This window comes from Fusarium venenatum (assembly GCF_020744135.1).
Source record: "Fusarium venenatum strain MPI-CAGE-CH-0201 chromosome Unknown EDB82scaffold_3, whole genome shotgun sequence".
NCBI lineage: Eukaryota > Fungi > Ascomycota > Sordariomycetes > Hypocreales > Nectriaceae > Fusarium > Fusarium venenatum.
The window spans coordinates 6,482,495-6,497,290 of record NW_027072131.1 but is presented as its reverse complement, the minus strand read 5'-3'; the positions used below and the strand labels follow the sequence as shown (position 1 = coordinate 6,497,290).

General features: G+C 48.1%; 3 protein-coding genes and 1 non-coding gene across 4 annotated transcripts; 2 read left to right on the top strand and 2 right to left on the bottom strand.

Moving 5' to 3' along the window:
• Positions 1–95, top strand: EDB82DRAFT_t213. The gene has a single exon. It is a non-coding gene; the product is annotated as a tRNA-Ile (tRNA).
• Positions 96–1,380: 1,285 nt separating this feature from the next.
• On the bottom strand, positions 1,381–4,177 carry EDB82DRAFT_271178 (phosphofructokinase-domain-containing protein). The gene is made up of 3 exons (XM_025728641.2): positions 3,355–4,177; positions 2,828–3,298; positions 1,381–2,775 (listed from the first exon to the last, which is right to left on the bottom strand). The coding sequence occupies exons 1-3, from the start codon at positions 4,066–4,068 to the stop codon at positions 1,609–1,611; spliced, it is 2,352 nt and encodes a 783-aa protein (XP_025582988.1). The 5' UTR covers positions 4,069–4,177; the 3' UTR covers positions 1,381–1,608.
• A 4,493-nt stretch (positions 4,178–8,670) lies between these two features.
• On the top strand, positions 8,671–10,737 carry EDB82DRAFT_271138 (uncharacterized protein). The gene is made up of 2 exons (XM_025728638.2): positions 8,671–8,911; positions 8,961–10,737. Exons 1-2 carry the CDS (start codon positions 8,812–8,814, stop codon positions 10,550–10,552), a joined length of 1,692 nt encoding a protein of 563 aa, XP_025582985.1. The 5' UTR covers positions 8,671–8,811; the 3' UTR covers positions 10,553–10,737.
• Positions 10,738–10,760: 23 nt separating this feature from the next.
• Positions 10,761–11,772, bottom strand: EDB82DRAFT_271120 (uncharacterized protein). The gene is made up of 2 exons (XM_065607356.1): positions 11,404–11,772; positions 10,761–11,302 (listed from the first exon to the last, which is right to left on the bottom strand). Exons 1-2 carry the CDS (start codon positions 11,685–11,687, stop codon positions 10,969–10,971), a joined length of 618 nt encoding a protein of 205 aa, XP_065464200.1. The 5' UTR covers positions 11,688–11,772; the 3' UTR covers positions 10,761–10,968.
• Positions 11,773–14,796: the final 3,024 nt, after the last annotated feature.

Below are 14,796 nucleotides of genomic sequence, written 5' to 3'. Positions count from 1 at the left end.
GCTTCCGTAGCTCAGTTGGTTAGAGCGTCGTACTAATACTTCAATCTGAATATTCAGTAATGCGAAGGTCTCAGGTTCAAGCCCTGGCGGGAGCAATCCCAACGCCTTCCAGTTCGCCTTTTTGTCTTAGTGCGTCCTTTTCTTTTTGCTTTAAACTACAACTCGATGCGTAGTTGTTCTCATTTCCAACTACTTTTTACAAGAACACATTTAAATAACTTGCAAATCGCTTGTTATCTACCTGTTTTTATCCGCGAAATAGATAAATTATAGCTTTCGCTCTAATAAAGTATCCCTAAAAATCTACCAGATCAGGGTATATTAAGCAGTCAGTGATAGAATATTTTAGCAAAAAGTCAAAGAGATAATCAATATTGCTTTAACTGTTTGCCAAAGACGACGGGGTGTAACCTGTATGAGTATGAACGTAGACTCAGAGACAACTGGTGTGGTATGTGCATCTTCATATCCATAATATCTGCAAAGACTAATAGCATGGGATAAGTATCCGAGGATAGACGAATTAAACCTACCAGGTCTTGAAGTTCGGGAAGAGGTGTATTGCGACGGCAGTTTCGATCCTGGGTTAGTAGGGGAGATGTTTGAGATGCGAGGTATAAACACATAGTTTCCTACTCGAGACCAATCTTAGCATTATTCTTTGATATTCTCAGGAATATAGAGAAATAGCTTCTCGCCATATTAGCTTTCAGGGATTAAATAATAGTCAGAAGCGAGGTGTTACACGGATGCATGTTAGCTGGATGCTTTACCAACTTATAAACCAGACGTCAATAAGCCCACATAGGCAGACTTAGTTTCACACAAGCACTCCAGTACACTTAACTACATATCATCTATTGATACATATGTATATATTCCTAACAACTTAACTAGGAACTTTCTATATTAATGTACCGTTTCATATGGAATGTTCTTACCCTATAGCGATCGATATGGACTCCTAGCTTTGACACTATAAGACTCGAATGGCATCTTGACCACTGATGGCCAATAGTCTCTCTATCCTTATTTAATAGAACATTATAGATCTCAAGCCGTACAAGGTATGCGGAACGGGATCGTTGTGGGAGTGGCTGCCTTGTTTGCTCATAAGGCAGTATCAACAGATATAAACCAGTAGCGGTTTTGTAACTCGTCTTCGCTCTGCGCTTCGTTCTTCGGAACGAAACAGATTGTGGAACACAATTCAAATTTAAAAATTACGGATTCCAGCTTCCAGAATGGTTATATGTCATCAATCAGCAAGTATCTGCTATGAAGCGTTGCATGACAGGGACTACACAAAGACGTGATTTCTTCGGCCCAGCATTATCAAGACAATGAAATCATTTTCTTATCATTACATATAAAAATATACTTAGGAAGAAAGTGCTCGTTTCTCTTATTTTGTAACATCATGACCAGGTAAAGACAGACAGACAGAACATCAGCACACTTATGTAGACCAAGGTAGAAAATTAAGTTAATTGAACGCCTATACTGATTTCATTCATACTGAGCTATCGTTAAGAATAAAGAGGTGAGAAAAATGAAGCAATGCCAACTTAGGAATGTGTTATATCCAATCAATACTATTCGTTTCCTTTAGAGACCACGTTTTGTGTCCTTTGCGATCAAGCCTGTCAAGCTCTTTTCGGGCTTGGGATAATCGGGACGGCCCCCCAACATGTCTACCGTTTCGGAAAGACCCATCCAGTGGGCAGTCTTGGGTCGTCGGTTGGGCCAGTCTGTGCCGTTCTCCTCGAGATCTTCCACTCCGGAGAATACAACCTCGGAGCCCTGAATACCAATAACTGAGGCACTCTTGGGGTCCTTCTTAACGTGGTTGTGGGCGTTGCGCCCGTAACCTTCGAGGTGCTGGATACACTTGATGGCCAGACGGACAGCTCGGCAACGATCCATGGGGGAAGGAACACCACCCTGCTGGACGTGACCAGGAATGCTCTCTCGACTCTCGAATCTATCGTGAGCCTCCTCGCGGATAATGTCGGCAATCAGCTTTGCGTTGTAGACCTTGCTGGCCTTCTCATTGACGAGAATCAGACGTCCAGCACGAGTCTGACCCTTGTCCTTTCGGAACACTTCCTTGAGATGGTTGACATCAGAGTTGAGCATCTCGAGGGAAATGCCTTCTTCAGGGATGTACACGGCTGAAGCACCGACATCGAGACCGGCCAAGGTAGCAATGTAACCGGATCGACCTCCCTGGGTCTCGATAACAAACACACGACGGCGTGTGGCAGAAGCGGATTGCTTGATCTTGTCACAGTAGTTGACAAGCTCGTTCAAGCAGGTGTCAGATCCCAGAGAGTATTCTGTTCCGGGAACGTTGTTGGAGATGGTGGCAGGGAGAAGGCACATGGGGATGCACAGGGAGGGGAATTGCGCCCTAGCCTTGCGCATCTGTGTGACGGAGTGGAAAGCCTCGAAACCACCAACGATGAACAAAGCATCAAAGTTGTGCTCCTCGATCAAGTTGGCAATCAGTTCCATGCCTGACTCACCAGGGAGTTCTCTGTTTGTGCCAATCTCGGAACCACCCTTGCTTGCCCAGCCATCAACCTCGAGCCAGTCGAACGGACGAACTGCACCGAGGGGCTTATCGTCGTGGTGTCGCGCAAATCCAGCGAAACCGTTGTGGATAGCAAGAGGCTCGTGGCCCTTTGAAAGACAGTATGCGACAGCCGCGCGAACAGCAGCGTTCATACCACCAGCAGGGGCACCGACGTTGATGAACCCGATTCGCATGCGCTAAGCGTACAAGTCAGCAATGTACAGCAATGGGATTGAGTGTGAGACTTACCTCCTTGTCAGGCAACTTCGCGTCGTCAACCATAACATTGGTTGTCAACATGTAAGAGTTCCATTGGTCGGCAAACTCAGCATCTCGTAGAGACATAGCCTTATCGAAGTCCTTGGCGTCAACAGCCTTGGCAAGTTCCTTGGTCTCAGCAACAGCTTGCATCAGAGGCTTTCGAACAATCTTGTTTTCGTTGATGGCGATAAAGGGAGTTTCGGTCTCGGGAGTAGCTTCGAGGACAGCCTTGACGGCTTCCACGCCCTGCAGGGTAGCGAGCATTCGGTCGTAGGCAACGGCAGTGCCACCTCGTTGAACGTGACCGAGAGTGGTAATACGGGTATCGAGAGCAAGGCCTCCCTCGCTCTTGTCGGCTAGGATGTCCTTGATTTCTTCGGCTCCGATCTTGGTTCCGTTGTTGTCGCGGGCACCCTCGGCAACAATGACAATTGTCTTGCGCTTTCCGAGCGCTCGATGCTGTAAGTCGTTAGCGCATACGTCTCATGAGAAATAGGTTACAATATAAAACTTACTCTTCTAACAACGACCTTCATTTCTTCTTGCCAGTCATTCTCACGAGGTCTCTCGGGAATAAAGACAAAGTCTGCGCCAGTTGCGACACCAGCCATGAGAGCCAGCCAACCGCAGTGTCGTCCCATGACCTCGACGACGAAGGCACGCGAGTGTGAAGAAGCAGTCGCCTCGACGTAATCAACCATCTCGCAAATACGGGCGAGCGCAGAGTAGCAACCAATGGTGGCGTCTGTTCCTGTGAGATCATTGTCGATAGAGCCAACAAGGCCTACGATGTTGAGATGCTTGTAAGGTGTAGTTTGTTCCTCCTTCAACTCGCCCTTAGAAACAAGCTCCTCCAAAAGAGAAGGCCATTCAGCTCGGAACTTGTCAGCACCAGTCAAGGATCCGTCACCACCGCAGATAATTAGAGCATCAATGCCAGATAGAACCATGTTCTTGGCGGCTGTCAATCGACCGGGACGCTCGTAAAAGGCCATGCATCGAGCAGTACCAATGAGTGTACCACCCTCTCCGAGGTAGCCTCGAACGTCGTCCCACTGTACTTGTCGGATGAAATCGCCGCCCTGGACCAGACCCTCATATCCCTCATAGACGCAGAAGGCGTCACAGCCCATATGCAGAGACATGCGCACGACAGCTCGAACAGCAGCGTTCATACCAGGGGAGTCACCTCCCGAGGTCATAACAGCGATCTTCTTCTTGGGAGCCATGGTTGTGGTTTCGAGTGATGATGGCGGAGGAGGAATGGGTTTTAGGGAATGTCAGTCGATTAAGCTCTGCCAAAGCTTATTGCGGAAATCGCGTTGAGTAAGTTTAGGTAGCCAAGCCGTTCGGAGAAAGAAAAAAGCGGCGGGGCTGAATGCAGATAGTGGTATGTAGCTCAACTCTAGAAGGGAGAATATATAATGAGACACAGATTCAGCAGCAATTGGGGGAAAGCATGATACTCACAGGAGGAACAAAGAAAAATAATAAGAGCGCCGGCTTCAACGGATGATATTGATAAAAAATCGTGTCACCAGAGATGAATGGGGGAAAATCCAATTATTATGGCACCAGCTTCATGGTCCGGGCAGACAGAGGTCGGTGACGCAGGTCAGGATATCGATAAGTGAGGACATGGAGGGGCAGGGAAGCCAAGACTTTCCACTGACGCAGTTGGTGGAGGGCCATGATGGAAAAAGAGCTCTTATCGCTTATCGGCCCGCCGCGGGGTGATTTTTCCCTCTATTTTTTCCCTCTACCAAGGTGAGCTGGGCCGCTGGGTTCCAGTATGATGTGATGTTTAACGCTCACCTCACCTATTTTCCTAGTCTCGGTGCTTTATGCTTGCCTGCACCTCCTGGATGCCCTCTGGACCCTCTTCCCACGCACAATAGAAGCCGTTGGAATAATAACGCATACTATTTTGGTGTCAGGTCCACGTTTCGGCGGCATTGGATGTAATGGTACAGCATCTCAGTGGGACGATGCCCTACCGTGAGACGTCATAAGCCCGCATTCATTCTGTTGGTTTGTCCTGACCAAGGGACACGATGGGATTTGTTACCATATGCCAGATCATGAATACATAACAAATCAAGTGTTGCTTTTCAAAAAATACAATATGTTCACTTTTCAATGCCAACATGAATAACCAACTACCAACACACCAAAAGTCTTGACATACATAATCACCATCCTGGTCTATCATGATCTACCGCTTTAGCTACCAGCTGGCATGCAGCGGTTCGTGGGGCTGAAGGGAGAGCACCAGTAGCCAGATCCTGCAACGCAGGGCAGGCGATTGTTAAGACAGGCTTTACTGCAAGATCGAGCATCTCAAGACGATCGAGATGCCAATATTCATCAATTGTCAGGGGCTCCGGCATGGATGACCGCATCCCATCGTATGCATTTTCTAAACACGCCATTCGCTTCACCGGCATGCCGCAACGCAACCCTTAACGTCGCTGGCCTCAGATGCCTCATATTCAACCCATTAAACTGGCACCAAAGACAAGGGTGATATTTAGGAAGAGATTTGACGCCCGAACTCAAGGGGAAGGTGTGACGGCTTATAACGCCGATTTGTTCGTGTTCCAACTATACAACAGCCTTACAGTTTGATGAGGTTGTATATGAACCCATGGTTAACAACCAGAGGCAGTCAAGAATTGATTCGGCCAAGTATGATTCACGGGCATATCCATTGCAGTCATTCAAGACAAAAACCAATATTCTTCCGGGCATTACACAGAATACTATGGTAATGAGGAAATCAAGCAGTAATGGAGCGATAGTCTCTAAGAATATAGCTGAGGTAGGTAGTGCTGCAATGCAAGCTCTAGGGTGGCCAACATATCGGCACTCAGATCTGACATGTCATTGAGCAAACTTGTAAGACAAGTGGACAACCAAGACAGGCAGGTTATGATGATCGTAACGAGGATTTGATGTTTCTGCCACTGAAGTCCTGTATTCGTAGCCCGAAGGCGCAGGCACAGAAGTAAAACGCCAAAGATGCGAAATATAGGTCCTTCAGGGGAGTCATGCGGTTGCAGATGCTGTTTTATGCGCTGGCAAAACTCATCACTTCACAGTGGGACGAAATGGTTGGCCTGATGTAGCAGTAGAGCGCGTCTGGTGACTTGGAGCGCCAAGCGCTGAGTCGCCAGGACCCTGAAGAAGCGCCCTTGAACATGACGACAGAGGCCTCAGCAGGGCATCAGCTCATCTCAACCCAGGACTCGGTCAAACAAGGCTCATTTCAATGCAAGTCTGCCTCCCTGATGTGCAGTTGTTTCCTTTCGCTACGGCGTACCCAGTCCAAGTTACGAAGCTTGCAAATGAACAAGTGGCGCAGAGAGACCAGGAGCTTCAGACCAGGTGACCTTGATACCCCAGACACATCATCACTGTCACTGAAGCCTCGGGATAAACAATTGATGCCGGTAGCGAGATTCACGTCTGATCTTCTCGGCATATGTCCGTGATCACGCTTGTCAATAATAGTGTAATGGCCGCTTCAGTACGGCGCAACGGATGGCAACACCTAGCCGACTGTCCTGGCTTGCTGAAGACGGATGGCTACAGCTCGATAATTCCTGGAGTGACTTGACTCGAGTTCGTCCCGTCGGGAAGTACTCCGTGGTCAGGCGCGGTGCAGAAAGGCAGTAATCAGTCATCAGTCGTTACCCGCCTGTGTTTCCACCGCGTAATGAAATTGTCCTTTGTTGTCACCAAATGAGTTTCCCAGGCAAGATCACTCAAAGGTCCGTGGCCGCTTGCGGAGGCGAGGTGCAGCGAGCGGATGGCAAGGAGCGAAACCTGGGGCTCGTTGTTATCACGGGGTCACCGGACTTTGGGAACAAGACAAGTCAATGGACGGATCCCCACGAATCTTGGCCTCTCCTCTGGGGTTTCCAGGGCGAGAGTCACTAGCAAGAGTCTCATTTCCAATCCCGGATCATCGAGAATCACGTCAATTCGCCGTTGTAATCGGGGCCAGAACTGCAAGCGGACCAATTGACGCTTCAACGTGGGCGATGCTGACGATGGTCCGGGTTGGGATTGGAATTGACCTTCAATTCCATAGGCAACAAAACACCATCAATCAACATGACCGTCCATCCCCAGGTTCTTGGCAAACAAAGGGTTTTCAGGGTCTATCATGTGCCCTGAAGCTATTGAACTAAGTCATCTAGAGGACACTTTCTTCCTGGCCAAGTTTCACGAGTCTTAGTATTCTCTGCCTTGAGCGCGTTAATACCGCGGTTAATTCGGGCCAGAACAGCACAAAGCGAGGCTGCGCTCACCATCGTGACTCGTGATGGGGCCTCAGACCAGTCCCTGGTGGACAGCGGCTACAGGGGAACTCATCCGCGGGTATAGAAGAAGGATAAAGAGGTGGGGGCCTCAGTTCTGGACTCGGATGCCCGATTAGGTCTCAGTTCACAACGGAGCAAAGGACGTTCCAGAACGTCGTCTAAACGGAGACCAATACGTGCTTTTACGTTCTGGAGGCCGCTATAAAGACCAAGGCCGAGAGATTGACCGTTTTCGCTCCCGAGACCGCGTTCGTCTGTGCTTCCTCCGTTACTGTCTCAGGTCCCATAAGTTACTTGAAAAGGTAACTAAAGTATAGCCTAAAAGAGACTGGATCAGGACGTGGTGATCTAAGCTATAAAGGGTATCAAGTGACCCGCTGGCCGAAGCAGAACAAGTGCCTCTTCAGGTAAAGACCCGTGGAACTGGTCAGCAGGCAGTTTTTTGCCTCCCCCTCTCTGCCACCTCCACCCGCGTTCCTCTCCCCTGACAGAAGCCCTGTCCTTGTTCTGCTGTGTCGCCGAACAGGGCCTCCTTCCCCCACCTCACCTTCCTGTCTTCCCTGGTAGGGACGTGACATTGACAGGTTCTTTTTTTGGCCGGGAGACAAGAGACGATGGATCCTTTCAACTCTGTTAAATACAGAAACTGATGAGAAATAATGCACACGAGAGATTGTACAAACGTCAATTTTGCTCTGCTGAATATACTTCCAATCTTGCAATTTAACCTCCACATTTAAAATTGACTTGGTCATGCCTCTGTGCTACGCTGTGCTGTGCTGCGATGTGCTGTACATGCTGCAATCCATACATAAGTACATATGTACATGCTCACATACTAAACTAAAGATCCTACCCCACTGGAATCAATCACTCGACTCTTCCTTCACTCACTTTGCCTCATGAACAGCGAAAATCCTACTACGCCGCGGTACGTCCGACTTGTATTCAACTGAGAAAAGTTAGAGAATTGAGCTTGTGCTATTCGGGTAGTACCCGCTATTTCCAATCCCCTCCATCTCTACTCCTCCCGGTACGTACCTGAAGTACACTCGGCTACAGTGGCTCCCACCCCCTCTGGGCCCTTTTATCACCCCCCACGGTCCGACACCCCCTGAGCCTGGCGTGCGCTCGTGCTTGTGCTTGCTGCTAGACTCCATTTACATAGCGTACACCGCGACTCCCTTCCCCCAATCCGTCTTCCTACCCATGGGCCCAAACAGAATATCTACGTTTGATTCCCCCCCGGACTTTGTTCGTCCTCCTCCACATACTCATACACATAACACCAAATCAACCACCAAACAACCCCCAACATCCTTTGTTTTTGTAAAAAGGAACTCTGGGTCAAAGACAACTTGACCTCGCCTTTGCAATTACAATACATGTATACTCGAGGATCCCCATGAAAGGCAGTATCCATCACGACAACACTCTCACCCACCAAAATCGCCTACATTGACATCAACTCACCGCCCGCGATTAAGTCAACTCCACCTCGAAGATCGACTTGTATACTACGCTCTGGCGCATTGTCGGCTTTAATCTCGATCTACCTTGCCGGCTACCTAGGAATTCCCACCGATTGCACTCTTCAGCTCGACTTACTATAAATCCGTAATCGACCTCTTCACCACACACATTATGCCCTATCGCCTAGATACCCACGTCCTAACAGTGGATGCAAACGTCATCCACAAGGTCGACACTGGCAATCCCGCTAATTTGTATAGCATGTGGACTGGTGAGTCGCTTCCTGCATGTGTTCAATCATTTATATGCTGACCAGTCAGTTTTTTCTCGCTGCGCAGACTCCGTTGAACAAGGCCGAAGACTAGAGAACCTCAGCTGGCGACTCTGGCAAAGAGAAACCTTTGTTGTCGACAACGAGGAGAAGACTTCTCCTGCTACTGAGACCCTCCCCCAGAACATTCCATCCGAGTCAAGGATATCTGATCTACCTCAGCTGTCTGGCAGCGTCGACTCCCTTGTAGACGAGGAAGCTGTCGACTTCGCACCGGTATCAGCCCCACTTGAGATTGCCCGCCCTCGTGTACGACGACAAGACTCTTGCGCCAGCACCCGAAGCAAACGCGAACGCCACATCAGCTCGGACGACTTCGAGAAGATGATTGTTTCTATTGTCAAGGACAAGGGTCCTCTCTCCGCCCCTCCCCATGTTGCGCCAGTGGCCAAGCAGTCCCTGCCTGTGCCTCCTGTCTTCGAGCGATCTGGTTCTACCACTACCGAGTCGCAATCACCTGCCAAATCAACAACCTCTGAGGGTTCGCCACAGCCTTCGCCCCAGAGCCTCTCTCGCACCACTGTCGTGCGTGGCTTCTCACCTTCCCAGATCCCAACTCCCCGAACCATCTCTGGTGCTCAATTATCGCATGCGATCCCCGAACCCAAGTCTTCTCCTGCCGCAAAGGTGATTCAGTCTAAGAAGCCAGCTCGCTTTGCGCTTGGTGGCTCTTGTTCGTCTAGTGAGCAGGACCAGAGCTTAAGCATTAGCAAGCCTATCATTCCCATCATCAAGAAGCCCGTGTTCCAAATTGGTGGTTCATCTGAAGAGGATGGATCTCTTAAGAGTGCCATGGCTTCATCACGACCCAGTTCGCTCCTGTCTGCTCGCAAGAAGCAAGCTTCTTTCAGCAACAATGTCATGACCCGAACTATCGATGATGATGATGATGAGGCCGCTGTGGACTCTGACAGCGACGACTACATCGACGAGAGCGCCATTGATGATGATGACGACTCATCTGATTGGGAGGACTCTATGGAGGAGAGCGGCAAGTCTAGTATGGACGACCGATTCTTCCAGCGTGTCGACTCCAAGCCCAACTTGACTTCTCGACGATCTCTCATCACTCTCATGCTTACTCAGAATGACCGCGCACGCAACCTTGGTGGCCACGCTTCCCAATCGACATCAGCTATTCCCCGATCTCGATTGGTTAACGGCCCTTCACTGGCTGCCTCGCCTAATGATTCCGACGAGGCCCCCTTGATGATGAAGGGTATGCGCGGTCCTGGCCTGAAGCCTATTCACGAGGTTCCCAGGTCTACCGCCCAGCCTATCATGACTGGTCCTAACCACCTCCAGCCTCAGGCTGCGCTGTCACCTCGCACAACTCGCCGCAACATGTTGGCGACTGAGTTGACCGAGTCTCTTCGACGTCACTTGCTCTGGGAGCGACAGCAGAAGTCCTCGACAGCCAACGCTGTCCTCAAGCGACGACACACATCTCATGACGTTGCTAACTTGAAGCAATTTCCCGAGAAGCCTTGCATGAAGCAGAGCGAGGATGTAAACGCAAGCAGCTGGAACCAATACTTTTCCAAGGAGGCCAGCGACGGATACCACTCCAAGGGGTGGTAAACGATAATACCTACGCAATATTATACCATATGACACCGACACAGTTATACCCACAACAATTGTGCATTGTACGGCGCACGAAAGGCATCAGCACATCAGCATTAAGCGACTGGCTGCAATTGGCAGCATTTGTTTTATCAACTCATTTAGCGAAACGGGACTCGAGTCAATTTTTATTTTTATTTACCACTCATGGCGGGGACTCTTAACGATATGATACCATGAAATCGTGTTTTTAACAAGGCTGCGACGGGCTCATGGCTCCGTCATTAACCGGACTCGGGGCACGTGTACTAGTAGTTTTCATACGAATGACGGAAGATATTTAGGGGCAACCTGAGGATATGGATTCGTTATGAAGTTTTTTCTATGAGGAGAGCCAAGCAAAGGAGCACGGGGATGGTTATTAATTTCACTCAGGCGAAAAGAAGAGCCAGCAGCGGAGGAACAAAGCGAAAAAAAAAAGGTCGAACAATACGAGGCCTTGGGGGGAGGGGACATGAAAAGTACGAGAAGACCAAAAGGAGTTGTTCATCAAAAAAACCTGCAAAAGGCGAATTGTCTACTATGAGAAAGAGGTTTCCGCAAAAACATGAATAAAAATTTCCCATCGAACCACATAAAGTCCCGACAATAGTGAATGGAATGCATCGTGAAGTAATTTCCATGTAAATCTGAGGCATAACTGGAAATGTCACCTTGTGAGTTGTTGGAAGAGTTCCAAGGTTCCTGGATGAAGCAGGACATGACCTGGTATGGACGTCATCAATGGCTGGCTGGCTGGCTTTGAAAGCTGACCTGCTGGGGTCACTTTCACCCAAGACCAAGGTGGAGAAGGGTAAACAACAAACATGAACCAACCGAAACTCATAGCGGCCGTTTGATGCTGACAGGCCGAATTCCCATTGGACCGGGGATGTGAGCCTTCAAGCCTCAAGGCGTCTTTTTTTGTTTGTTTTTGGTGTGGCAGCCTAGACACAAAGACTCCAACCAGAGACAGACCTTGCACGGCTCGTGACTTGAACAATTGGCTTTTGGTTTTTGGAAAAGTAAGAAAGAAAGGAAAGAGGAGCAAAAAATGTTGAAAGAAATCAGAGTCAGAGGGTGAGTGAGCACATGTCAGAGACAGCAACATGAATGACCATTAATGTAGGGAGAATGTTGAGGATTTCACATGTAAAGTAGACCTATTCAAAATGACTGATGATCAAAAACCAAACTGTCGGTACTACATTAATTGCGCATATTAGTCACTAGAAAATAAAAAGAATAGACGAGAAATCTTTACGATAATTCCCGTAGTCTTCTCTTACTGTTGCATTACTAGTAGGCGGTCAATTCAATAGCTGTGCGTAGGTCGGGTGCGTGCCATGCTGCTGCTGCAAGCTACTTTAGCACAAGGCAGTGCGTTTCGTTTTGCAGCTGCTGACTGTCTTTCCTTTGTTGGGGATCCTGTCTGCATGAGGAGGAGGTGTTGCTGTACTAAAGAAGAGAGTAAAAGCAAGGCCGTATTGAGCCGCCTTCAGGAACAGAAGAATCTGTCCCTCCTTACATCTCAGTTCTGAGGGGAGAAGTGATATCCACCCATTGAGTTTTTCACGATACAAGGGTGTTGTCATTTTTTTCATCCAGTCTTGGACAATTGGAAAGAGTGGGTGTTCTCAAGTCCCGTTCCCCGTCCATCAACCCGGTATTCAAAACCGATCCCAACCACCAAAGGGGGGAGGACGAGAGGGGAAAGGGAGAGAGAGAGGGTGTCGGATATGAAGAAAAAAAATGAATTTAAAAAGAACGCTAAGAATTTTACAAGTCCAACACCAGCACAACGCGTAAACATTCAAATCTCCCCTGGACCTGAACCTGCAGAGACCATCTCCGCAACTCGGCCAAACCTTTGCGGAAGAAGGATATGATGCCGGGGTTTTAGTTTTCTGTTTCCTTGGAATATTCCTAGTTCACTCTTATCTTTAGCTTCACCGTCTGTAGATAATAAGTAGAAGTGGGAATTATTAAGGGTATTGAGGCGGTGATACTTGTGTTACAGCGAACAAGCCACGATGCGATATGAGCTGCGAACTTAGCAATATGTACTTTGGTGCCTACAGAGTACAGCAGGTACAAGCATGGGCATTGACAAAAATTGAGTTTTCGGCTACAATTGATTGCATGGCTTTAAATTAATACTTGGGCGGCAATTGACAAAATTGAATTGAAAGTAACCTCGTATTGGACAACGTATTGCAATTATCATATCTACTTCATAGCGCAGTCCTGGTCAAAATGCATTATTTGCTGGTCTGAACACGCCTTGTCAGTCCAGAACGAACCCCTCTCCATCCGTTTTTTGACAAATTTCTCCGCGTGGTCGCTCTTGGTATTGTTGGTCCTGGATTTCGGGTGAATCGCATCAGTCAGCTAGCTGGCAAGGTCCTGGAAATCTACGGCCAAATTGTGGAGGAGAAGGACCATATTCAATGTGCAAGCGGAGCCGCACTCGAGGGCTGACAACGAGTTAAGCGCCACTTGGTTCTGGCACGGAAGATGAAAAGGCCTGTGTATTGAATTGGCGGTTTCAAGACAATTGCAGTGAAAAGTGAAAAGAAAAGGCTGGTGTGTACTGCATAGAGGGCTGATGTACTGCATCGTGGTGTATGTATGTTTGAAATCAGTCATTTGTGACATCTTATATGTAGTAGAGATTCATTCTCAGCCAGTCAATTGATGCCCTCAATTACCTCCCTGCGTGAGGCGGGGGAATGAAACATATCAGATCAGGTCAGATCAAATCAAAAAGGCAAAAAAGAGACAACGACGCCTCTCCCGTTCAGGATCTAGAGTTTTCTGGGGAAAAGTAAAGTGTCTCTCATTTCGGCGTCACCACACACACACTCATATGTCAGTACGTCCCATGTTGGTAAACACTACATATTGCTGCATTTCTTGAGCGTCAATGGCGTCTAGGCGAGAAAATAATTGAAAGGGATTATGTTATCAAAACGCAATCAATAAAGCTTTGACGTGGCCAATTCCCCAGAAAAATAGAACCACGCTGCGGAGAATCTGGAGTATATTCTGTGGTCATCCATGTGATGAGATTTTCCTTACACTGCCCAGACTGGTCCATTCGCCTAGGGATTCGCCTTCAGGTACGGGTAGACAGGGGATAAAGAATTGGGCACAGTAGAGTCTAGAAGAAGAGACACGAGAGGTCACATGGGACTGGAGAAAGATCTCCCTTTCCGCATTGCGTGCCATGAATGATTACTTGGCTTTGCTTTTTGCCATATGTGCGCTTGGAGTTTTCCATCCGTGAGAAGCTGTTGGAGAAAACGAAACTAAACTGAATAGGGAAATAAGCAAGGGGGGTACAGAGTACATCAGCCACGGGCGACCGGGTCTTTTTTCCCTCTGTCTCTTTTTTGATTGAAACTTAACACCAGGGTGCATTGGATGATGCTTCTTCTGAGTCAGGACCAAGTAGAGAAAAAAAGTGACAGATGTCATCCACGTTGAAAAGTTATAATAGAAAAGAGACCTAGAGAGAAAGCTGTTGGTGGTTTAGGCTAAACCGAATATTGATAAAATCTAGACCAGACCCCCCACGGGTAGAGTCATATCCTATCCAATCATATTTTAAGAATTGATTTGTTTTTCGAATTTCGAGGGGAGTGTGGCCGGAAATAAGGCAAATCAGGTTGTCTCAATTACCGATCGGCACCAGTAGGAACTGTATCTCGGAGAAGAAGGACCCTGCATTATTTTAGGCCATGTTTCGAAGCTCCCAGCCCAGCATCTAAGGTTTACAATCACTGACATATCATAATGTACTGGCATCTTCAAGAATGTTCCCGTGATTACTTGGAAAGCCTATTGATATGTACATTACCCGGTCTGGACTGTGGAGTCATTTTATCTTTTTCACATTCAGGGTCCTTTTGAAGTATCATCACTAAGTTTATACTGATGCGACCGTGCCATTCTTTTGTGTTTACTGTATTGTAAGTCTTGTCGGGTTGGCACAAGTAAACTATTGATGTCTTCCCACGGGATCTTGTCAATTGGAATTGGTCTATTCATGACGCGAGGCAGACAGAGTCAGTTGATTAGACAGTCAGACAGTCGGCTGTGTGGAGCTAACTCCGGTGGCGGACATTTCTCCGCCCAACTGGTCTCGGAAACGGAAACCTGGGGAATTTTATGGCGCATAACGAAAAAAGAGAGATGCGAATGCAACAAGGGTCTTG